Below are 24,813 nucleotides of genomic sequence, written 5' to 3'. Positions count from 1 at the left end.
TGATGACAGACAATGATTTGAATGAGCTCATTCTGCTAACACAAAAAACAAATCCACTACGCCATAAGCCATCTGGAGGCATTTGCAGTATTCGCTGGAACGTGACGTGAAAGCACTGTCGGATAAAGAGCTCAAAAAATTTCTGTCGCAATTTTTCACTGGAATGAGGAAAGCAGATGTCAGTCTGTACATGAACAATTTTGGATTGCATTGTTTTTGAACTATCTGGTTTGCAAGTTGACTGAGAACAACTTTGTGTTATGTGTCGACGCAGATTGAGGAGCGAACCTGCGTCAGACAGGACCCAGCACTAAAAATAACCAGAAAGCGGTTCCATCAACAAAAAAACACAATTTATTTTTCACCTGTGCCTAAATAAATTATACAAAAAACCCCCAACCCAATGTCCTTCAAGAGGAGTGACTGCTGGCACGCTCTCCAGTGTTCATGGAGAGAGCAGTCCGGTGCTCCTGGACTCACTACCATCAAACAGACACCCCCCAGGTGGACACGACAAACTGACTCTCTGTTGAAGCACAGAAGATGTGAGGTACGTTAGCAGTTATAGCAATTTCTTTCACAAAACACATGCTATCAGCAACACATCAAGGTCTGTACTTTTTATCTTTATACACATGAGCAGCTTCTCACAATAAGTGGAGGATCACTTATCCTGCATGCCACAGCAGTGAGAAGCAAGCCACACCATTCTCATCACAATTTCACATATACTATGTAGCAAAACATCAAGTTACTATCTACAATTAGTCCAACAGTTAATTACCTTTACTGTGTGCTGACAGCATGTGTCCTCACCCTTCCTTGCTTCACAGGCTTAATGTGTCAAACCCAGGTGCGGTCCTCAGCGTCTCACAAACGAACATCACAAGGTTGAGTTCCCGGCAGTTCTGCTTGATTCACACATGCCTTAAAAGCAGAACGCCATCCAATTATCCGCTACAGCTGAAAGTCTTTAGGGCTGCACGTGAGCACCAGTCCCAGGTGCCTCACATGATATTGACGAGGGTGAGGATTCTTCAGCCAGCACCTTTTTTCCACAGACAAATCAGCTTCCATGCCACCTGAGGAGCAAAGAAAAGAAAACAACACCAAAACCTCCAGCCACACCCCCCAACACACAACACTTTGGGTTGGATTAGACTGCTATTTAAAGTTTGTGTTGGACTGTTTGGAACCTGTTGACTTCAAAGGACCAGTGACGCACACCAAAATGTAAGTCCCTTTTCTCTTGTTTATGAATTAATAAAATATCAAATGACAAGGATCTATTTTAGGTGTTATATAAAACAAATAATGAATGTTTATAAGTGCAATGGTAAGAATATTTCATGAGGTGAAAGATGAAATATTCTTACCATTACACTCCTAAACATTCATTATTTGGATACTGAACAGATGTTATGAATGCTATATCTCATTCCTGATAATAAACACCCTTAAAACCTATATACTGTAATCAGACTGAATGCTTTGAGTGCTTGTGAGGTGTTTTACCATTCAACTTTACCATACAAGCATACTGTCAGTAACAAACACATGACCTTTTGGATAGGGGTCATCCTTTGCTGCATCAGGATTTTCTTCACCACTCCCCCGTCTCTTCTTCTATCCCTACCCATATCCCTCTTCTAGTTCTCTCATGTGCCCTGAATGTTGCCCAACAAGCTGCACAGCTTGTCACGTAGCCTGGAACACTTCTCTTCTCAATCTGTGCATCAATGCATGGCCTTTTTTTTATTTGTGGGTGTTTCCCAACCATTCCCTCTTTGACACTGTCATGCGATCCTGCACTCGGACGACTTTAGGACCCAGTGAGACACACATGGTGGTGCTGCTGCAAAATATTTAATATGACCACAGAACCTGTTAGCTCACTTTCACACTTCCTCTAAAGAGTTCACATGTTCCCTCACAATAGTTCCTTGATGTGACAGTTGCAACAGAGAAGTGCTTTGTGAAGCAGCGACAGAACTGCTCCAGCACCAGAGTCAACGCCTTCAGACATCTAACCCCCGCTGACCTCTGTGTCCTGACATGCCGGTGAGGGGTGTCCCATCCCAGGTATTGTACAGCCACCCATGGAGCAGCAGCAGGCCTGGATACTGAGGAACCTCCTGGCCCAGTTGGAGAAGCAGCTGGAGGCTTTAGACGAGGACGAGCGGAGCAGCATTACAGAGGAGTTTACGGTGAGTCGTGTTTCCTCTTTATGATAAACGTTCACTTTAAACTCCTAAAAAGATATGCCTGTATTTGACCTGTTTTTGGAATGTGTTTATGTACAAAAAGAGTTAAACTTCATAGTTTCACACTCACAAAAATTACCCAAAAGGCTTCAAACTGAGGGAAGTGATATGTATTAGTCCCTCCGCCACATCAGTGCTTCCTCTTTGAACCAATGCTTGTTATTGAAAGTACATGAAGAAGGAAGGCTCGTGCACATCGTGCATTGCCGCTTCTTGTCGGTTCTTCTTTTTCGCCCTGCATATGTGCAACAATGCACAGAACGTGCATGCTCACACAGACTGTACATGCATTAGAAACGACATTCTGAGCTCCCAGGATGACACCGTCTGCTGCCACGGTGACCTGTTCCACTCCACGCCTCACATGGTGCTTCCACCGCGACCACTGCAGAGCAAAGGGGTCTGTTGCATCACTTCCTTTAAGAACAAGAACTACTGTGTCGTTTTAGCACGAGGGCTGTGGACAGAGAGTCAAGTGTCTCTGCAAATTCTACATGTGTGCGGTGCGCGCGTCATGACTGTACTGTCAAACCTTCCGTCCAATCTCAGCAAGCACGTCTACTTTTAGACAAATGAGTCATGGATTTTTGTCATGTGCTTGTGACTTATGTAAATAACTGACTATATGTGACCAGTGTACATCTGGTCACATGTCATTGCACTGTTTCTAGTCCTGCATGAATGAAAACTTGCAAAAAAAAAAAAAAAATTTGAACACCGCCACACTTAAAAACAACCCTGGAAAATATAAATAACTTTATACTGTAGCACTCACAACCTGTAAGTACTGCAGTATAAAAATGCTGTAATTTAATTTGATTATTAAACTAAACTAAATTGGGCAGGGGTGGTGGTCATGCAGTTACATCTGCTTGTTTTCAGCGTGGAAGGTGCCTGGTTTAAAACCCACCCCTGCACTTTCTCCATATAATATGGGGTTGGATCAGGAAGGGTATCCAGCATAAAACCTGTGCCAAATCAACATGGAGATCCACCTCGGATCAGCTGTGGTGACCCTGATTGAAAACAAGGGAGCAACCAAAGGGATTTACTATTACATAACATTTAAACACACACACACACACATTTTCAACTGCTTATTCCAGTTGAGGTTCATGGAGGGGCTGGAGCCTGTTCCCTCAGTCATAGGGCGTGAGGCGGGGTACACCCTGGACAGGACTCCAGTCTGTACAATTTGTTTAACTTAAATGACAATTAAACAGATGCCATTTAAATTGCTTAAAGCAACTGAATTATACAGTAAAATTAACATGTTGTTGTGGTCTTCCCATACAAACACACACACTTTTTAAAAAAGATTATTAAACAGAACTGGTCTGGTAACCTACGGAAGCGTATTGCAATCACTTGATAAATTTATTTTTTGGTTCGTTTTTCGGAGTAATTATTTTCTGAGTAATTTATTTTTTGTCTGTTTTTTGGAATAATTATTTCTGTTTTTCTGAGCTTTTTTTTTTTGTTGTTTTGTTTTTTTGGTTTGTTTTCTGAGTCTTTTTTTTTTTTTTTTTTCTGAGTAATTTATTTTTTAGGTTTGACTCTTTTTTCTGTTTTTTTTTTTTTTGTTTTGTTTTTTGTTTGGTTTTTGTTTTGTTTTGTTTTTACTACGTATTTCTTGAGTCACCACGTAGCCAGCCTGAATGCATTTCAAATGCGTCATCCTGTATCCATGGAGCATACTGTATTTGTCCAACTGATCCTGGAGAAAAACTGCTATGTCTAGCAGATCTGAAGGGGCTTTCCTTCTGAACAGCCGCAAAGTCCTCAGGTGCCTGCGTAGAGTCAACAAACTAATGATAATACCATCTATATGACTTAAAGACAGGACAATCTCCCAGTGTCTTAAACCCAGATCAAAGTAAAACTTGATTAAACTGAACAATGTCATGTTTGTCACCAAATCAAGTTCTTAGTGAATGAATGCATCTTCAAATGCTCTCTAAACTCAGAAAAAATGGTCCAAAAAAACAGAAGAAAAAAAAAATTCAGAAAATCAGGAAAAAAAATTACTTTGAAAAACCAACCATAAAAATAAATTACTCTGAAAAACAGAAAAACTCATAAAAACAGAAATAATTATTCCAAAAAACAGACAAAAAATAAATTACTCAGAAAAATACAAATAATTACTCAGAAAAACAAACCAAAAAATAAAATTATAAAGTGAATGCAATACTCTTCCGTAGGTAACCAGAGCTGCCATTTTTTCTATAAAAACAATAGTTATATATTTAGCCTGTATTTATTTATTATTTATTTATTATTTAATAACATAAAGATATTTTGTGAATTCATGCCAGTTGTTTCTGTAGTTTCTTTTTCTTTCAGTTAAAAAATCTTACCAGAAATGTGACAGTATGAAGTTTTAAGCGCATTTAAAAAGGTATTTTTTTTCCCAATTCTGTTGTGTCATACTGAATTATTATTATGAAGGTTCACAACATTTTTGTAGGAATTTGCACTTTTTGAGATTAACAGTAGACAATCAGCCATACAAGGTGATCATATTATTGCCACCCTCCTCCACTGCAGGAAATTGGGTGAAGGTCATATGTTGTATTATTCTATTAGACCATTCATTCATTTTCTGCCGCTTATTCGGGTCTGGGTCGTGGTGGCATTAGACCAAGCGTGGTCTAGTGGTTTATTGGACCATTGCAGAGGAAAAGACAAATATTCATATCTCGGCTAATTTCAATACACCTGCAATAGAACATCTACTAAAAGTTCCTACTCTTCTATCTAGCTACGGCCGTCTGTCAATATATACCAACATTACAGTTAAATACACCACAATTTCTTTCTAGTCTGAATTCAGATTTCCAATACCGATTCATAATGACCAAACTAGATTCATCTCTGCCAATAATGTCAGCAGTTTCTTTCATCTCATTAACATACCTGAATGTAACAAAAAAACAAGGTCAACAAATTTCAAGCTCAACAGTTCTTCTGCTTTACTGTTTTTGAAAAATCTGAATTTAGAGAGCCATATTGCCTGGGTTAAAATAGTGAATAATAATCCAAATGCATTTTATGTCAAAGAGATTAGCGGGCTGTCCACTCTCACATGTTTATTCTTCAAGCTCAGAGCACCAAATTAATTTATATGCTGATGATATACTACTTTATCTCCAGGAATCTTTCAAATTATTACAGAAGGTGTTTCATATTTCATGACCATCACACAATGGTCAAATTATTCCATTAATGGGACAAAATCAATAATAATTTCATTAACAGAAAACTCTTGGAATACTGTAACTCAAGACCTGCATTTTGGAATTCCCTCAGGTTTTCCATATATTTTTCTCCTGCCGGCCATAACTCCTGGAATTGGGGGGGTATAGCGTTGGACTCTGTTCGTACATGTGTCAGCCAATCTTTCTTTTAAATATGCCATGACAATGTGATCTGGTTTTCACCAAATTTAAAATGAATTTTCTGAATGTGAATCTCAAACCAGTTCAAATCTGAACAAGTCTAAGGACATACACTTTAGTGAACTGACTGTTTATTATTTATTCATAAAATTTACCCCCAAAAAACCCCAATACAGTGTAGGAATGTGAAAAGCAGTCAAATGCAATATTTGTGTGGTATCTACAGGTGATTCCAATCCCTTTTGGTTTAACCAAATCTAAATGTGGTAGCGTGGTTAGGCCAGTAACACAACTGGTCATTTTTATTTCCAAAGACAGTATCAGAAGACCAAAACATGTCCATTGATGAGTTATCTACCAAACGGATCAAGCCAGCAGCACTAATCCAGTTGAATGTCATGGTGCAAATTACAAGTGCTGGATACTCAGTGCACGATTGTCTTGGGGTTTTTTTGTGGTTTGTTCTCTTTGTTGATTTGGCTTCTTGCATGTACTCAAAAATTCTCACAAAAAGCATTGTCAATGATATATACACATAAGGGTGTGAGCCAATTGCGATTCACCCGAGAATGATGTATATAAAACCAAAAAAAAAAAGCTAAACTAATATGTTCATAACTACGATCAAACTGCAGTCCAAAATAAAAGCTCTCATTGTGTGCTTTGTGAGCATAAGATACATTTCTGAAATCTGATGGAAAAATTATGCAGCGCTTGGATGGTGTCTGACAATGTTTCCTTTTGTTTTACAGAGGTTGAAAAACCAGTCAACTCAGTACCGAAATGACAAGACCTACCCCACCAAGTCTGCACAAAAACCCGACAACTTCAAGAAGAATCGCTATAAAGACATTGTTCCCTGTATGAATGCCTTTCTAAACTTTTCTCAAGACAGAATTGTTGGAAAATAATGCAGTTTATACAAAAGTTTTTAACATGCTAAATATACAGAACAAAATTTAATCTGCAGTTATGTCCCTGTAAGTGTAACAACCGCTAATCATTACTTTTGCAGACGAGTCAGGAGATGGATACATGAACATTTCCAACTTCCCATACGTTACCATAGAATACAATAATATTTATATGTCTTAATGGTTGCTATGAAAGACATGCACAGCCAGCGCACACTGAACCTTTCAAAGACTTTTAATCAGAGGTGGAAAACCCTGGCTTCAGTGAGTAAAAGTCCTGCCATGTATGACTTCTACTTGTGTGCCTACACAAAACAGGTGATTTCACTGATTAATTCACCAACCTGTTTGAAGAGATGGACTAATGAGAATCAGCTGGTTTAGTGGGTTTGTGGAGCAAATATGCAGGATGATGTTTGTTCTCTGAAGCCGGGGTTTTCCACTTCTGTTTTGAATGAATAAAAATAGTCATAAATAAGCTCATTGTTCCTTTAAGGTCACTTTGCAAGTATTTCTGCTTTATAATTGCAGTTTTTCCTTTCTTCATAGTTGACCACAGCAGAGTAAAACTCACTTTCACCACTTCTAAAAATGACACTGATTACATCAACGCCAGCTTCATCAAGGTAACGTCAACCAGCCTGTTTGAGTCATATATCGCATTTAATGCAGTTTAATGTATGATAGATGTGTGTCTATGTGAATTACACTAAAGTTTACATTAAACTATGAATTCAACTGCACCTCATTAGACTGCACCTGCACCTCATTAGACTGCACCTCACTGGACTTCATCCACTGTACCCTATTGGACTACATTTCATTAGACATTAATACATTGTGTGTCACTGGACTACACCTCATTGCACTACATCTGCACCTCATTAGACCACCTCATTACACTGCACCTCATTAAACTGCATCTCATTGGACTTCACCTCATTAGACTTCGTTACACTGCACATCATTACAGTACACCTCATTAAACTGCATCTCACTGGACTTCACCTCATTAGGCTTTGTTACACTGCACCTCATTACAGTACACCTCATTAAAGTGCACCTCACTGGACTTCATTACACTGCACCTATTAGACTCCATCTTATTAGACTTCATTACACTGCACATATTAGACTTCACCTTATTAAACTGCACCTCATTAGACTTCACTGCACTGCACCTTATTAGATTGCACCTCATTAGACTATGCCTCATTAGACTTCATTACACTGCACCTCATTAGACTACGCCTCATTAAACTGCATCTCATTAGACTTCATTACACTGCATCTCATTAAACTTTATTACACTGCACCTTATTAGATTGCAGCTCATTAGACTACACCTCTTTAGACTTCATTAAACTGCATCTCATTAGACTTCATTAGACTACACCTCATTAGACTCCATCTTACTAGACTTCATACACTGCACCTCATTAGACTACACCTCATTAAACTGCACCTCATTAGAATTCATTACACTGCACCTTATTAGATTGCACCTCATTAGACTACACCTCACTGACTTCATTACACTACATGTCATTAGACTCATCTTATTAGACTTCATTACACCGCATGTCATTAGACTACACCTCATTAAACTGCAACTCATTAGACTTCATTGCACTGCACCTTATTAGCTCGCACCTCATTAGACTATGCCTCATTAAACTGCATCTCATTAGACTTCATTAGACTACACCTCATTAGACTACACCTCATTAGACTTCACTACACTGCACCTCATTAGACTACACCTCATTAGACTCCATCTTATTAGACTTCATTACACTGCACCTCATTAGTCTACACCTCATTAAACTGCACCTTATTAGAATTCATTACACTGCACCTTATGAGATTGCATCTCATTAGACTACACCTCACTGGACTTCATTACACTACACGTCATTAGACTACACCTCATTAGACTCCATCTTATTAGACTTCATTACACCGCACGTCATTAGACTACACCTCATTAAACTGCAACTCATTAGACTTCATTGCACTGCACCTTATTAGCTCGCACCTCATTAGACTACGCCTCATTAAACTGCATCTCATTAGACTTCACTACACTGCACCTCATTAAAATTCATTACACTGCACCTTATTAGATTGCTCCTCATTACACTGCACCTCATTAGACTACGCCTCATTAAACTGCATCTCTTAGACCTCATTAGACTACACCTCATTAGACTCCATCTTATTAGACTTCACTACACTGCACCTCATTAGACTACACCTCATTAGACTCCATCTTATTAGACTTCACTACACTGCACCTCATTAGACTACACCTCATTAGACTCCATCTTATTAGACTTCATTAGACTACACCTCATTAGACTCCATCTTATTAGACTTCATTACACTGCACCTCATTAGTCTACACCTCATTAAACTGCACCTTATTAGAATTCATTACACTGCACCTTATGAGATTGCATCTCATTAGACTACACCTCACTGGACTTCATTACACTACACCTCATTAGACTACACCTCATTAGACTCCATCTTATTTGAGTTCATTACACTGCACCTTATTAGACTACACCTCATTAAAGTACACCTCACTGGACTTCATTACACTGCACCTCATTAGACATCATCTTTTTGACTGTGTTCTGCCTTCAGGGAGTTTCAGGTTCCAGGGCCTATATTGCAACTCAGGGTCCTCTACCCCACACAGTACTGGACTTCTTAAGGATGCTTTGGGAGTATGAAGTTGAGGTAAAGTCCAAAACAAATGTTGTTCTCTTGTAAAATCTCCATATGAGCTCCTTCATACACACAGCTTGAATTTGCTAAAATTATATCGAGGCTGATCTAGTTCCAGGTGAAAGGTGGGCAGGACTTGGTGTGGTGTGCCACCACGAAGGGTTCTGGAGGCATGGACACCACCACCACCACAACCCCCTTCCTTCCTGGAAAATTTTTAAAACCTGCAGTCTTTTTCCTGCATTATTAGACAATTTGGGAAGTTAAATCCTGACTCTCATCATCCATTTTTAATAGACTTGTTTTTTTTATTTTGAACCCTGGAGATCTTCTAATTCTGCATGCAGAAGCTTTCGTCAATCAGCCTTTCTTCCTGCAAGTCTTTTCCCTTATTTTATGACACCTTTGGTCAGCGGCTAAAGATACTGGCGTTGGTGTTGGGGGGGGGGGGGGGGGGGGGGGGATCCACTGCTGTAGATTTGTGTCTCTTACACACTTGTCTTGTGCTAGGTCGTTGTGATGGCCTGTCGGGGAGTTTTGAGATGGGAAAGGTAACCTCATTATCCTCAAATGTACACTGTCACACTTTATAAGTTACTTCTCAGGTTGCCGTGTATTTTGGATCAGTGTGTACACTGAAGGTGTTTTTGTCATGTTCGATACCTCTCAGTGCAAACAGGCCGCCTGCAGGAACCTGCACTTCATTTTTTTTTTTTTTCCCCAGAAAAAATGTGAGCGCTATTGGCCACAGGGGGAGGAGGAGTCGTTTGTCTGTAAGCCTTTTATAGTTTATTGTGTGAGTATTCGTGTTCACACACCTGCACGGTGCTGACGGTAGCATGTCACTCTGTTTTCACCTCAGACATAATGTCTTTACAAAGGAGATCCATATCACTTTCCATGTGAAACATAAACAATGCCGAAGCACTTCAAGGTTCTACAACTGCACTGCTGGCTTTTTTTTTTTTGTTTTGTTTTGCACAGGATTCAGAGGAAAATAAAGGAGACTATGTGACGAGGATGTTAAGAGTGACTTATCACAACGTAAGCAATGTTCATCCTTTGACTTTGGACTGTCAGTGTCATAGACAAAACAGTTTATCATCTGTGGGGGTGTCAAGTGCAAAAGAAAATATTTCATTTTCTACACTAACAGAGTGACGTCTTACAAAGAAGGGGAATTTAATACCGATATAAATTGTAAATTTATCAAAATACATAGAACATCAAATCTTCACAGTCCTCTTAATGAATTAATCTTCAGTAGTAGATTGAATTTAAAGCTATTTTAATTGAGGGCTCTGCCCATAAACACATATAGTGTATGCTAACAGGTGATCTCACACAACAGCTACATGTCTTTGATCCAGTCTCTATGGAGGACCCTTGAGTATCACTGGAAGACTTTCAGTCCAGTTCCTGTAGCTCAAGTTTGGGTTACTCACATTGTTAGAGGGTGTCAGCTCTGTCGTTTTGGCCATTCGATGCTTTTCTCGGGGTTCGGTCCAGCACACAGGTGCCTCAGTGTTGAGGACCCCAGAGCCTAGAGAAGTGGACGTCCACATTTCACCTGGCTGTGGTCGATGGATGGTTAGTTTTAAGATGTGAGGATGGACTGGTTGTCTGCCTGAGTGGCTGCCATCCAGGACCCAAGGCGGTTCCGTGGTGTGGTGGATGGACTTTTCCCTAACAAACGGCAATCGCATACTGTTGTTTTGGTGCCGAGATACTGATTTTCAGATTTAGGCTGTTAATCTTTATTTTGGCTGATTGATATTTAAACGTGGCCCGTATGACCACCCAAACAGCAGCCGTGTTGGCTTTCTTTGAAGTCTTACAATGTTCTGACTCCATCTAAATCAGGTGAAATAAGTCCATTTATTTCTGTTATTTTAATTTTTTTTTTTAATGTGAGCAGTGATTGGACAGAACTTTTGGATATTGGAACTCTGTTCAAAGGTTATAAATGTGAAACTAAATCACTTTTTTGTGCAGTATCTTTGAGATAGTGTGAAACAGTCCAGTCCTGTGTTTGTGTGCTGCTCTTACTTCTGTTGTAGAATCAGTCGCTTTTGTGCCCAACAGTTTTGTGTCCAGTGACCTCTTGATTTGATTAAGATGTGTTCATCAGTTTGCAGGAAATGACCTCCATCCGCTGTGTTTTGAACACCGAAATCCCTGTTGGTTTTGTGGAGATCAGCTGAAATAAGGTTTTTGAGTACTGAAGTATAACAATCTAGAATGGCACTCAGCAGAGCGCATTACCAAGACTGAACAATCCTTGTTACATACGAGGGCTGTCAATAAAGTATAGGTCCTTTTTATTTTTTTCAAAAACTATATGGATTTCATTCATATGTTTTTACGTCAGACATGCTTGAACCCTCGTGCGCATGCGTGAGTTTTTCCACGCCTGTCGGTGACGTCATTCGCCTGTGAGCACTCCTTGTGGGAGGAGTCGTCCAGCCCCTCGTCGGAATTCCTTTGTCTGAGAAGTTGCTGAGAGACTGGCGCTTTGTTTGATCAAAATTTTTTCTAAACCTGTGAGGCACATCGAAGTGGACACGGTTCGAAAAATTAAGCTGGTTTTTGGTGAAAATTTTAACGGCTGATGAGAGATTTTGAGGTGATACTTTCGCTTTAAGGACTTCCCACGCAGTGGGACGTCGCGCAGCGCTCCCAGGCGCCGTCGTCAGCCTGTTTCAAGCTGAAAACCTCCACATTTCAGGCTCTATTGATCCAGGACGTCGTGAGAGAACAGAGAAGTTTCAGAAGAAGTTGGGTTCAGCATTTTATCCGGATATTCCACTGTTAAAGGAGATTTTTTAATGAAAGACGTGCGGACAGGTCTGCGTGTTGGGACGCAGCCGGCGCGGTGCGGCGGCACAGGAAAAACACCTCCGTGTTGATAACCATTTGTAAAATCCAGGCGGCTTTTGATGGCTTTCAGTGGAGTGAGTATATGAGAAATTGTTTAACAGCTGGACATGTTCCAACTTGTCCTTAAGGCTTCCAACGGAGGTGTTTTTCCTGTGGCGGAGTGTCGCAGCGGCTGCGAGCCGACGCTGCAGTCCGTCCGCACGTCTTTCATTAAAAAAATCTCCTTTAACAGTGGAATATCCGGATAAAATGCTGAAACCGACTTCTTCTGAAACTTCTCTGTTCTCTCACGACGTCCTGGATCAATAGAGCCTGAAATGTGGAGGTTTTCAGCTTGAAACAGGCTGACGACGGCGCCTGAGAGCGCTGCACGACGTCTCGCACCATGGGAAGTCCTTAAAGCGACAGTATCACCTCAAAATCTCTCATCAGCCATTAAAATTTTCACCGAAAACCAGCTTAATTTTTCGAACCGTGTCCACTTCGATGTGTCTCACAGGTTTAGAAAAAATTTTGATCAAACAAAGCGCCAGTCTCTCAGCAATTTCTCAGACAAAGGAATTCCGACGAGGGGCTGGACGACTCCTCCCACAAGGAGTGCTCACAGGCGAATGACGTCACCGACAGGCATGGAAAAACTCACGCATGCGCACGAGGGTTCAAGCATGTCTGAGGTAAAAACATATGAATGAAATCCATATAGTTTTTGAAAAAAATAAAAAGGACCTATACTTTATTGACAGCCCTCGTATGTGGAACTGAGGAGGACAAAATGAAGAAATAAAATTCTCTAACAGTGTAAAAGCAACCCACCCTCAATTCAGCACCATTGTGCTCCCACATCCTGTGGACGGCCTTTTGTGCTGTGACGCTCTAACTGTCTGAGTTCTTCTTTCTCCAGTGCAGCCGGACTATGAAACAGCTGCACTATGTCAACTGGCCTGATCATGGTGTGCCAGACTCCATCCCTCCCATTCTGGTCATGCTGCAGGAGATGCGTTCCTATCAGAGCCACGACCACATACCAATCTGTATCCATTGCAGGTAACACCTCTGATAGACGAGAATGTCGGACTGAGGTTGTTTTGATAAGACGTCATACTGATGCACTGGTTGTAGATGACGGGCAACAAAATGTGCAGGCCAGTAACTTGTTGTGTGTTGTGAACCTGCTTACAGTACATGCAGAAAGAATTTACAGTGACTCACCTTTTCCACATTTTCTTATGTTACAGCCTTATTCCAAAATGGAGTAAATTAATTTCTCCCCAAAAAATCTACTGAAAAAATCCTTTGCAAATTTATTAAAAAAAACTAAGAAGTTTGCTCAATACTTTGTTGATGCACCTTTGGCAGCAATTATAGTCACATGTCTTCTTGAATATGATGCCATAAGTTTGGTGCACCTATCTTTGGGCAGTTTTGCCCATTCTTCTTTGCAGCACCTCTCAAGCTCCATCAGGTTGGATGGGGAGCGTCGGTGCACAGAAATTTTCAGATCTCTCCAGAGATGTTCAATCAGATTCAGGTCTGGATTCTGGCTGGGCCACTCAAGGACATTGACAGAATTGTCCTGAAGCCACTCCTTTGATATCTTGGCTGTGTGCTTATGGTCATTGTCCTGCTGGAAGATGAACTGTCGCCCCAGTTTGAGGTCAAGAGTGCTCTGGAGTAGGTTTTCATCCAGGATGTCTCTGTACATTGCTGCATTCATCTTTCCCTCAATCCTGACTAGTCTCCCAGTTCCTGTCACTGAAAAACATCCCCACAGCATGATGCTGCCACCACCATGCTTCACTGTAGGGATGGTGCCTGGTTTCCTCCAAACATGACACCTGGCATTCACACCAAAGTGTTCAATCTTTTTCTCATCAGACCAGAGAATTTAGTCTCTGATGGACTAAGAGTCCTTCAGGTACCTTTTGGCAAACTCCAGGTGGGCTGCCATGTGCCTTTTTATGAAGGGGTGGCTTCTGTCTGGCCACTCAACCATACAGGCCTGATTGGTGGATTGCTGCAGAGATGGTTGTGCTTCTGGAAGGTTCTTCTCTCTCCACAGAGGAATGCTGGAGCTCTGACAGAGTGACCTTTGGGTTCTTGTCACCTCCCTGACTAAGGCCCTTCTCCCCCAATTGCTCAGTTTAGACGGGCGGCCAAATGTAGGAAGAGTCTTGGTGGATCTGAACTTCTTCCATTTATGGATGATAGAGGCCACTGTGATCATTGGGACCTTCAAAGCAGCAGAAATGTTTCTGTACCCATCCCCAGATTTGTGCCTCAAGACAATCCTGTCCCAGAGGTCTCCAGACAATTTCTTTGTCTTCATGCTTGGTTTGTGCGCTGACATGTACTGTCAACTGTGGGACCTTATATGTAGACAGGTGTGTGTCTTTCCAAATCATGTCCAATCAACTGAATTACCCCAAGTGGACTCCAATTAAGCTGTAAAAAACATCTCAAGGATGATCAGTGGAAACAGGATGCACCTGAGCTCAGTTTTGAGCTTCATGGCAAAGACTGAATATTTATGTCCGAGGTCTGTTAGAAAAGTGTCCGACCTTTTTATTTTTTGCAAAAACCTGATGGATTTGAATCACGTGTGCTTGCATGAGCTAACCTTGAACCTTCATGGCATGCATTAATTTTTTCACGCCTGTCGATTGCGTCATTTGCTGGTAAGCAGCCTTTGTGTGAGGACATGTGTTGTGCTCTTGTCGGATTTTCATTGCAAGGAAAAAGACGGAATGACTAGAGCAGCGCTACTGCATCAAATGTTGCCAGATACTGGGCGACAGCCAGGTGGAAACCATTCAGAAGATTCAGACGGCTTTCGGTGATGATCCTATGGGCATCACACAGATTAAGGAGCGGTACAACCGGTTTAAAGACATCTGCACAACGGTGGAGAGCAAGCCACACTCCGGTCGGCCATCTTCTTTGTCTTTCGGCTGTTCCCGTTAGGGGTTGCCACAGCAGATCAATCGTTTCCATCTCACCCTGTCCTCTGTATCTTCCTCTGTCACACCAACCACCTGCATGTCCTCCCTCCACCTCTCCATAAACCTCCTCTTTGGCCTCCCTCTTCTCCTCCTGCCTGGTGGCTCCATCCTCAGCATCCTTCTCCCTATACACCCTGGGTCCCTCCTCTGCACATGTCCAAACCATCTCAATCGGCCTCTCTGACTTGTCTCTAAGCCGTCCCACCTGAGCTGTCCCTCTGATATGTTCATTCCTAATCTTGTCCATTCTTGTTACTCCCAAAGAGAATCTCAACATCTTCAGCTCTGCCACCTCCAGCTCTGCCTCCTGTATTTTTGTTAGTGCCACCGTCTCTAAGCCGTACAACATAGCTGGTCTCACTACTGTCTTGTAAACTTTCCCCTTCACTCTTGCTGATATTCTTCGGTCGCAAATCACTCCTGCCACCTTTCTCCACCCACTCCACCCTGCCTGCATTCTCTTCTTCACCTCTTTACCACACTCTCCATTACTTTGAACAGTTGACCCCAAATATTTAAACTCATCTACTTTCACCACTTCTATTCCTTGTAACTGCACTATTCCACTGGGCTCCCTCCCATTCACACACATGTACTCAGTCTTGCTTCTACTGACTTTCATTCCCCTTCTCTCCAAAGCATATCTCCACCTCTCCAGACTAGACTCAACTTGCTCTCTACTCTCACTACAGATCACAATGTCATCTGCAAACATCATAGTGCATGGGGACTCCTGTCTGATCTCATCCGTTGACCTGTCCATAACCACTGCAAACAAGAAAGGACTCAGAGCTGATCCTTGGTGTAATCCCACCCCCACCTTGAATGAGTCTGTCATTCCGACTGCGCATCTCACCGCTGTCACACTATTCTTTATATCTTTCCTTTTTGAAAAAGCTTATTGTTAGGGCTGGATCAGGTGACCCTGAACAATCCCTTAGTTATGCTGCTATAGACTTATACTGCTGCGGGGTTCCCATGATGCACCAGTGTTTCTTTTTATTCACCTCTTTTTGCTCTGTATGCACCACTCTGCTTTAATCATTGATGATTGATCTCTGCTCTCTTCCACAGCATGTCTTTTTCCTGATTCTCTCCCCTCAGCCCCAACCAGTCCCAGCAGAAGACTGCCCCTCCCTGAGCCTGGTTCTGCTGGAGGTTTCTTCCTGGTTAAAAGGGAGTTTTCCTTCCCACTGGTGCCAAGTGCTTGCTCACAGGGGGTCATTTTGACCGTTGGGGTTTTTCTGTAATTATTGTATGGCTTTGCCTTACAATATAAAGCGCCTTGGGGCGACTGTTTGTTGTGATTTGGCGCTATATAAATAAAATTGATTGATTTATTCTTGTACATGTCCTGCACTACCCTAACATACTTCTCTGTCACTCCAGACAATACCACAGCTCTTCTCTTGGCACACTGTCATAAGCTTTTTCTAAGTCCACAAACACACAATGTAACTCTTTCTTCTCCAACAGTATTCTCAGAGCAAACACTGCATCTGTAGTGCTCTTTCTCGGCATGAAACCATCAATTTCCAACTTCACACTCATCACCCTGTCAGACACTCGCTTAACACACTTTTAACATACTCTTCCTTTAACTCCTTCCTTTCTCTTCCTGTCCTCACCATGGTACAACAACTTGTACCCACCGCCGATGCTCCTGCTCTTACTTCCCTTCCACTTGGTCTCTTGCACACACAATATGTCTACTTTTCTCCTCTCCATCATATCAGCCAGCTCTCTCCCTTTACCAGTCATACTACCAACATTCAAAGTCCCTACTCTCATTTCCACCCTTCTAGTTTTCTTCTTCTCCCGCTGTTTGTGGAAATGTTCTCCTCCTCTTTTTTGTCGTCTTCGCCCAGCAGTAGCCCAATTTGCACCGGCACCCTATTGGGCAACGGCACCGGTGGCAGACGTTGTTAAGCCGGGTATGGAAATTCGATTCTTAGTCTGCATAGTTGGGTTGGCTTGTTTTACGTTGGATGCCCTTCCTGACGCAATCCTCCTCATTTATCCGAGCTTGGGACCGGAACTCAGAATGTACTGGCTGCACATCCCATGTGGCTGAGTTAAATACATCAGTAAGTAAGTCCCTTCGGCTGCTCACTTGTTTTGCACTCGGGGTCGCCGCAGCAAATCCAAGGTGGATCTGCATGTTGAATTGGCACAGGTTTTACACCGGATGCCCTTCCTGACGCAACTCCACATTACATGGAGAAATGTGGCAGGGGTGGATTTGAACCCGGAACCTTCTGTACTGAAACCAAGCGCATTAACCACTTGGCCACCACCCCTGCAGCCATCAACATGCTGAAATGACCAGATCATTTCCAAAGTGAACGCTGTGGTGATGTGGGACCTTCGTGTAACTATCCGAGAAATTGCGGAAGAGGTGGACATCAGCACTTTTTCGGCACATTCCACTGTGACAGAAGATTTGGTCATGAAAAGAGTGGCTGTGAAATTCGTGCCGAAGCTGCTAACGGCGGAGCAAAAGCACCTCCATGTTGAAGCCTCACAGGACATGCTGGACTCCGAAAAATGATGCCCACCTGTTCCACCATTCGGAAGATTCAGACAGCTTTCGGTGGCTTTTCAGTCGTGTGACTATCCGAGAAATTGTGGAAGAGGTGGGCATGTCACAGCATGTCCTGTGAGACTTCAACACAGAGTTGCTTTTGCTCCGCCGTCAGCAGCTTCGTGCCGAAGCCTTCGGCACAAATTTCACTGCTACTCTTTTCATGGCCAAATCTTCTGTCACAGTGGAATGTGCCGAAAAAGTGCTGATGTCCACCTCTTCCGCAATTTCTCGGATAGTCACACGACGGTCCCGCATCACCACAACATTCACTTGGGAATGACCCGGTCATTTCAGCATGTTGATGGCCAAGCAGAGAGTGGCTCGCTCTCCACCGTTGTGCGGATGTCTTTAAACCAGTTGTACTGCTCCTTAATTTGTGTGATGCCCATCAGATCGTCACCAAAAGCCATCTGAATCTTCCGAATGGTTTCCACCTGGCTGTCGCCCAGTTTCTGGCAAAATTTGATGCAGCTGCGCTGCTCCAGTCATTCTGCCATTTTCCTTGCAATGAAAATCCGACGAGAGCACAACACATGTCCTCACACAAAGGCTGCTTACCAGCAAATGACGCAATCGACAGGCGTGAAAAAATTTACACATGCACATGAAGGTTCAAGGTTGGCTCATGCAAGCACACGTGATTCAAATCCATCAAGTTTTTGCAAAAAATAAAAAGGTTGGATACTTTTCTAACAGACCTCGTACATGCTGTTGTTATTAATACATTTGCAAAAATCTCAGTTTTTTCACATTGTCATTATGGGGTATTGTGTGTAGAATTTTGAGAAAAAAATGAATTTCATTCATTTTAAATAAGGCTGTACCATAAATTGCGGAAAAAGTGTGAATACTTTCCCGACGCACTGTATTTATTAATGATTAATGTAAATGATGTGCAAGACATATTCAGTGAGTTGGAAATGTTCATGTGTCCATCATCTAACTGAAAAATGATGATTTAATATTATATTTACAATAAATTGCCCCCATCCCAACTTTTTTAGAATGTTTGTTGTCCTTAAAGGCATTAATGGATGTATATAACCAAATGCAATGAAACTCACCACATAAAGCACAAATTATCTTTCGTTCATACTGATCTGGGGTTCCATTTGTACATGATGGGGAAAAAAAAAACTTACATACTTTATGTGTGAGGGGAAAATACATGGATGCGTGAGTGGTAATAAATACGTAAAATGTGACCAATTTTCATCTTTAATAATATATCATTTCTGCTGGTGATGCTTGACATCACCACCCCCACCCCCCCCACCCCCACCCTCGAGCTTTGAGACAGGAAGCCGGCATGCGTGTAGGTGGTAGTCACCCACTGCGTATGTGGGCATTTCCCTTAATCTTCCATGGTTACTAAAACTCATATGTCCTGTGTTGCTGAATGTAGCAACAAATGCCAAATCAAGAAGGGTGAAAATGTGAATCACACATACTAATGTTACAAAACGGTTTGAGTCTTAAAAAAAAGTCTTATTAAAAAAGTCTTATTAAATGAGTCTTATTAAAAAACATTTAAGTTCATCTTTTAATTTAATCTAATTTTAATTTCATTTCATTTATATAGCGCCAAATCACAACAGAGTTGCCTCAAGGGCTTCACACAAGTAAGGTCTAACCTTACCAACCTCCCAGAGTAACAGTGGTAAGGAAAAACTCCCTCTGTGGAAGAAACCTCAAGCAGACCAGACTCAAAGGGGTGACCCTCTGCTTGGGCCATGCTATAGACATAAATTACAGAACAATTCATAAAACAAATATACAAGAAATGCTGTTGGTGCACAGGACAGGAGGGTCTCCAGCCCAAATATCACACCCATCTATGGATGGAGCTGCACCTTAAACAGAGAGAAAAAACAATCAGGCATCAGAAAGACAAGAAATACAGTATAATTTGCCAGCATTAAACATCAACAAAACAGAAGAAATACTAAGGTGATCGCTGTCCGCTAGCCCTAAGCTTCACTAAAAGTTGAGGCCATGGTACGCTCCAATTACTAATGACATTAAAAGAGTAAAAAGTGTAAAACAAAACTATGCCAGTATGCTAGTCTAACTGTTTAATTGACGCAGGGAGATCATTCCACAGAACAGGGGCACGATAAGAGAAAGCTCTATGACCCGCAGACTCCTTATTCACCCTAGAAACATAAAGTAGTCCTGCACCCTGAGAATGCAAAACCTGGGCCAGTACGTAAGGTTTAATTAGGTCACCTAAGTAGGGAGGTACCCGTCCGTCAACAATTTTATAGACTAGTAACAGAAGGTTGAAAACTGATCTCACTGGGACAGGAAGCCAGTGAAGGGATGCCATAATGGGTGTAATATGGTCAAACTTTCTGCTTCATGTCAATAGTCTGGCTGCAGCATTTTGAACCAATTGGAGAGCCCTAATGCTGGATTGCAGTAAAACAGAAAATAGAACATTGCAGTAGTCCAATCTAGAAGAGATAAATACATGGATCAGGGTCTCAGCATCAGCCATAGACAGGATGGGATGAATCTTCGCTATATTTTGCAGGTGGAAGAAAGCAGTCCTAGTAATATTTCTAATGTGGAGGTCAAAAGGACAATGCAGGATCAAAAATTACCCCAAGGTTCCTCATTTGTCAGTGTGATGTGTGACACACGAGCCGAGGTTAAGCGTTACTGGTCAAATTGATACCGATGTCTCACTGGACCAAGAACCATCATTTCAGTCTTATCAGAGTTTAAAAGTAGAAAGTTTCTAGACATCCAACTTCTCACTGATGCAAGGCAATCTTCTAAAGGTTTATATGAACGAGATTACCAGCAGTTATCGGCAAGTATAATCCCAAAATGATTTTCCAGCCTATCAAGTAGAATATGATGATCCACTGTATCAAATGCAGCACTGAGATCTAACAGCAACAGAACCGTAGTGGTGTCTGAATCCATTGTAAGCAGAAGATCATTCACCACTTTAGTGAGAGCCGTCTCTGTGGAATGATATTTTCTAAAAGCAGACTGCAGTGGCTCAAAGAGATTATTCTCAGTAAGATAGTCTACGAGCTGCTGTGACACCACGTTTTCCAGAATTTTAGAGCAAAATGATAGATTTGATATTGGCTGATAACTGATAATGTTTTAATCACTGCAGATTGAAACATTTAGGAACAGATCCAGAAGTTAAAGAAAGAGTAATAATTTCCAGCACAGTCGGCCAAGAGTGGGCCACAGGTCCTTAAACAGTTTTGTTGGTATAGGATCAAATAACAGGTTGTGCTTTTTGTTGACATTGCGAGTTTTGTCAGCATGTCTAGTGAGATACTGTCAAATTCTGTAAATCTAGGTAATACCTCAGTCATGGCACCCACCTCAATAGCAGGGTGTAGTGGCTTGGTTAAGGCATGCTGGGATATGTTTAACCTAATGTCTTCTATTTTCTTCTCAAAGTAATCCAGGAAATCTTGTGCTGTAAAAGGAGAGCGAACTACAGGTGGTTGTCCATGAATAAGTGTTGCCACAGTGTGGAACAAGAACTTTGAGTTATGCTTGTTTTTGTTGATCAAATCAGAGTAGTAGGTCCGCTTTGTAGCCAATAATGCATGCTTATAGTCTAAGATAGCGCCACGCAAGGTGGAATACTTCTAATTTTGAACGACGCCATTTCCGTTCTAGATCTCTTGCCATATGCTTGAGGTCACGCAGATAATCATTGAACCAAGGTGACTATGATTTGGGGGAGCACGGTTTTAACACAGGTGGCACAATCATGTCGAGTGTAGTTTTGAGCACTGAGTTTAAACTATCCACAAGTCTGTCTACTGACTGGGTATTTGCCAAATGTGAAGCTAAGACATCAGGCAGTCTAGCTTCGAGTTCAGACTTAGTTGAGGAGTTGATGCATCGCCGTAATGATATAAGGTTGTTGTTCACTAGTAAGGTTAGACCTTACTTGTGTGAAGCGCCTTGAGGCAACTCTCTTGTGATTTGGCACTATATGAAAATAAATAAATAAAACGCTAAACACGGCAGCAAAACTGTAAACTTAATAAGTGAGTGATCAGAGACCACTGATGTAAGAGGCATGATGTCAGTATTCATGACAGCAACACCACGTGCGTACTAATGTGCATCAAGTCCCGAATGCATTGCCAAAATCCTAATGCATCCACAATTTACATAAATGATTTGCAGAGGAGATCAGAAGGCTTATTTATATGAACGTTAAAGTCACCAATGATCAGAATGTTATCTGCACTAGTTGACAAGTAAGCAAAGCATGCCAATATTTTGTACTGCAACATGAGTTTATCAGTTGTGTTGGTAAAGGCCTGTTTAAGTTGGATACTTGAGGAATTGATTGACATTTGGTTCAAGTTGTTGGAGACTCAGGCATATGTGCTTTGAGGGACAGACCGAGTGCCTCTGAAAATCTGATGTTCACAAAAACCAGCAGACGCTGGTCTGATGCTTTCTGTAAACAATAAGCTTTAATAGATTTTCCTGAAGTAGTATGCTGCTATCGTTGCAGTGCTGGTTGTGGTCGGACAGGAGCTCTGTGCGTCATTGATTACACGTGGAACCTCCTGAAGAAACAGGTGAGATGTTACAGCTGCACCACAGTCTGACCCCCAGATGATAAAAACACAAAGTGTGATGCTTTTTGTGTTTGTTTTCAGATGATTCCAGCAGATTTCAGCATCTTTGACTTAGTTCTAAACATGAGAACCCAGAGGCCCTCGTTGGTTCAAACCAAGGTATTTGTGCTGTATCTCAACTGTACATTTTATAGTTTTGAGGACAACTGACGTATTCATGTATGACATTCCTGTTCCAACCAGCAGGGTCATATTTAGTTCATTATGTCGTGCCTGGGGGGTCATAACAGAGTCACTTTTGGATGTTGAACCTTAGGAACAATATGACCTGGTCTACAGAACCATCAAGTTACTCTTCGAGAGGTATTTGGAGTCGATGGAAGAACAGAGCAGCAAAGATGAGGTGAGCAACAAGGAAGGCATATACAGAGGTGTAGACAGTATGGGGGCTTACAATCCACTATCGCCACCATAGTGATTCAAGCATGACAAAACACGCTGTGGCTCCATCTTCCACATGGCACACAGCAGCACACCCAGCGCTACCTTCCACACTTGTCCTCATGTAAAAACGAGGTGTAGTCATGGTCAGAGCACGTTCGTATAGTCTGTCATAAGAAAGTTTTAAATGCTTCAGGCCACCAAAAAGCTGATCTCAAATCCAGTGCTGTGTATGTCTGTATTTATGGAGCACAGCACTCAGACATGCCTTACATAATTGGGTTCACAACACATGTACAGTTGCCTGCGCATGTTGTTGCCAGTCACGTGCAACACTGTATCAGTATGACACTGTATTGTGGTCAGTGTAAGGGAAAAAAAGAGTGGAAGGAATGAGAAAAATACATTTTATAAGATGTATACTCTCCCTTTGTCATGCACAGACACAATATATAGTCTACAAGGACACCATGTTTTACAAAATATTTGATACACTTATTAGATTTATACAGAAATAAGCTGTTTCAGGATGTTTTCCACCATCTTGGTTTATTTTGTTAGAGGAGCAGCAAACTAATGACACTGTGCCTTTCTCTATACTGGTTGTCGCCATGTGCTTCCCAGCATCCCTTTTCCTAGTGCAAGTCGGGGAAAGCCCCCACGTGATCTATGACTTGGCTACAGTCTGTGCCTGATGTGGTTCAAGGTCATGTGTTCATTTGAAAAGTGAAGTTTGCTCTTTAACGTCCTGCTTATTGTCCTTTACAACACTGTTTGTCCGGCTTGTTCTAAAGTAATATATGTCAGAAATTCTGTTTGCATTTATTAAATTCCACGCAGATTAAATTTAGCAGACACGGATTATTTGGAATTTTTGTTTTAGCAAGTTTTCAGGGTCTCATGCATGCAGTCTCTTATGATGAAAAGCATAAAAAATTACATTGGTACTATAATGTTCATTTGCAACTGTCGTCATGTGGTTTCTCAATGTTGTTTAGACTGCAGTGACTCTCTGGCATGCAAGGGATTATGGGATATCTCAATAGGGCGAACAGGGTAAATGGCAGGTGCCAATCACTGGTTGAATTTGTCAGGATTACAACGCACCTGCAACTAATGAACATAGAAAATCAAACCCACTTCTGCACAGCACCTGGTTTTGTGCTGTTTGCTCTGATCATCAAGGTAGAATCCTTAATTTTTAGTTTTTCCTGCACCATTTGGTTAACTTAGGTTGAAGTATTTAAAATGTGTGTGTGCATGCATGAACAAAACTGGTGGAATGATTCAGGGTCAGCAAAGAATAAAGTGATTTGATTTTGAGAGTCTATAAAGTGAAGTTCACAGGCTGAGGTGAACCAGACGTGCAGCTGTAGCAGGTTTTATTGTGGTTTCACTACCATTTCTTGTCAGTCATGTAGATCGTGGTCACATGATCAGAGTGGAAATGTTAAACCTTGATGTATGAGCCTATTGCTGGACTCTGTAAAGTTAAAAAGCTACTGTGGAATTTAATGTTGAATCATTGTATGAAATTAACATAAAGAAAAATTCTGAGTATTGATTTTATTTTTTCTGTTGTGATTGACACCCCTGCTAAACTGACCAGATGGCGATGGTGTCGTCGGTTAAAACAGCTGATGAAGCGGACGTGTACCTGTCTGAGCTGTGTGATGAGGCAGATTTGGAACCGGAATTCCAGCACCTTCCTGACACAAAGAGTGTTTCCTGCAGACACCTTTACCTCCACTTCAGAAAATCTTGCTTCCTCAAGCAACGAGGACAAGCAGACAGAAAACCAACACTGGCAACTTCTCCAGACCCTTCCTGACTCTCCGACCAGTACCCCGGACCTGCAGCAGGGGCCTTGTGACCCTGAGGTCACTGGAGCCTCAGTGCACACAAAGCAAAGAGCATCAACATTAGAGGAGGAGGCTCAGGAGAATGAAAACACACCATCACTAAAACCTGCACAGGACGTGGCAGCCATTTGTTTGATGGTGGAAGACCC

The 24,813-nt window shown here is 41.7% G+C and overlaps 1 protein-coding gene across 1 annotated transcript; it reads left to right on the top strand.

The window, feature by feature from the left end:
• The first annotated feature begins 1,805 nt into the window (after positions 1-1,805).
• On the top strand, positions 1,806-24,783 carry LOC117512856 (tyrosine-protein phosphatase non-receptor type 12-like). Its single transcript, XM_034173089.1, is given in 13 exon segments — positions 1,806-2,207; positions 6,418-6,526; positions 7,129-7,205; positions 9,232-9,327; positions 9,826-9,846; positions 9,849-9,866; positions 10,040-10,111; positions 10,300-10,359; positions 13,097-13,239; positions 22,295-22,361; positions 22,443-22,520; positions 22,678-22,764; positions 24,412-24,783. Coding segments are annotated over 13 exon segments (1,158 nt in total). The 5' UTR covers positions 1,806-2,099; the 3' UTR covers positions 24,634-24,783.
• The last annotated feature ends 30 nt before the right edge of the window (positions 24,784-24,813 follow it).

This window comes from Thalassophryne amazonica, chromosome 6 (assembly GCF_902500255.1).
Source record: "Thalassophryne amazonica chromosome 6, fThaAma1.1, whole genome shotgun sequence".
Lineage (NCBI taxonomy): Eukaryota > Metazoa > Chordata > Actinopteri > Batrachoidiformes > Batrachoididae > Thalassophryne > Thalassophryne amazonica.
This window is presented reverse-complemented; position numbering and strand designations above follow the sequence as displayed.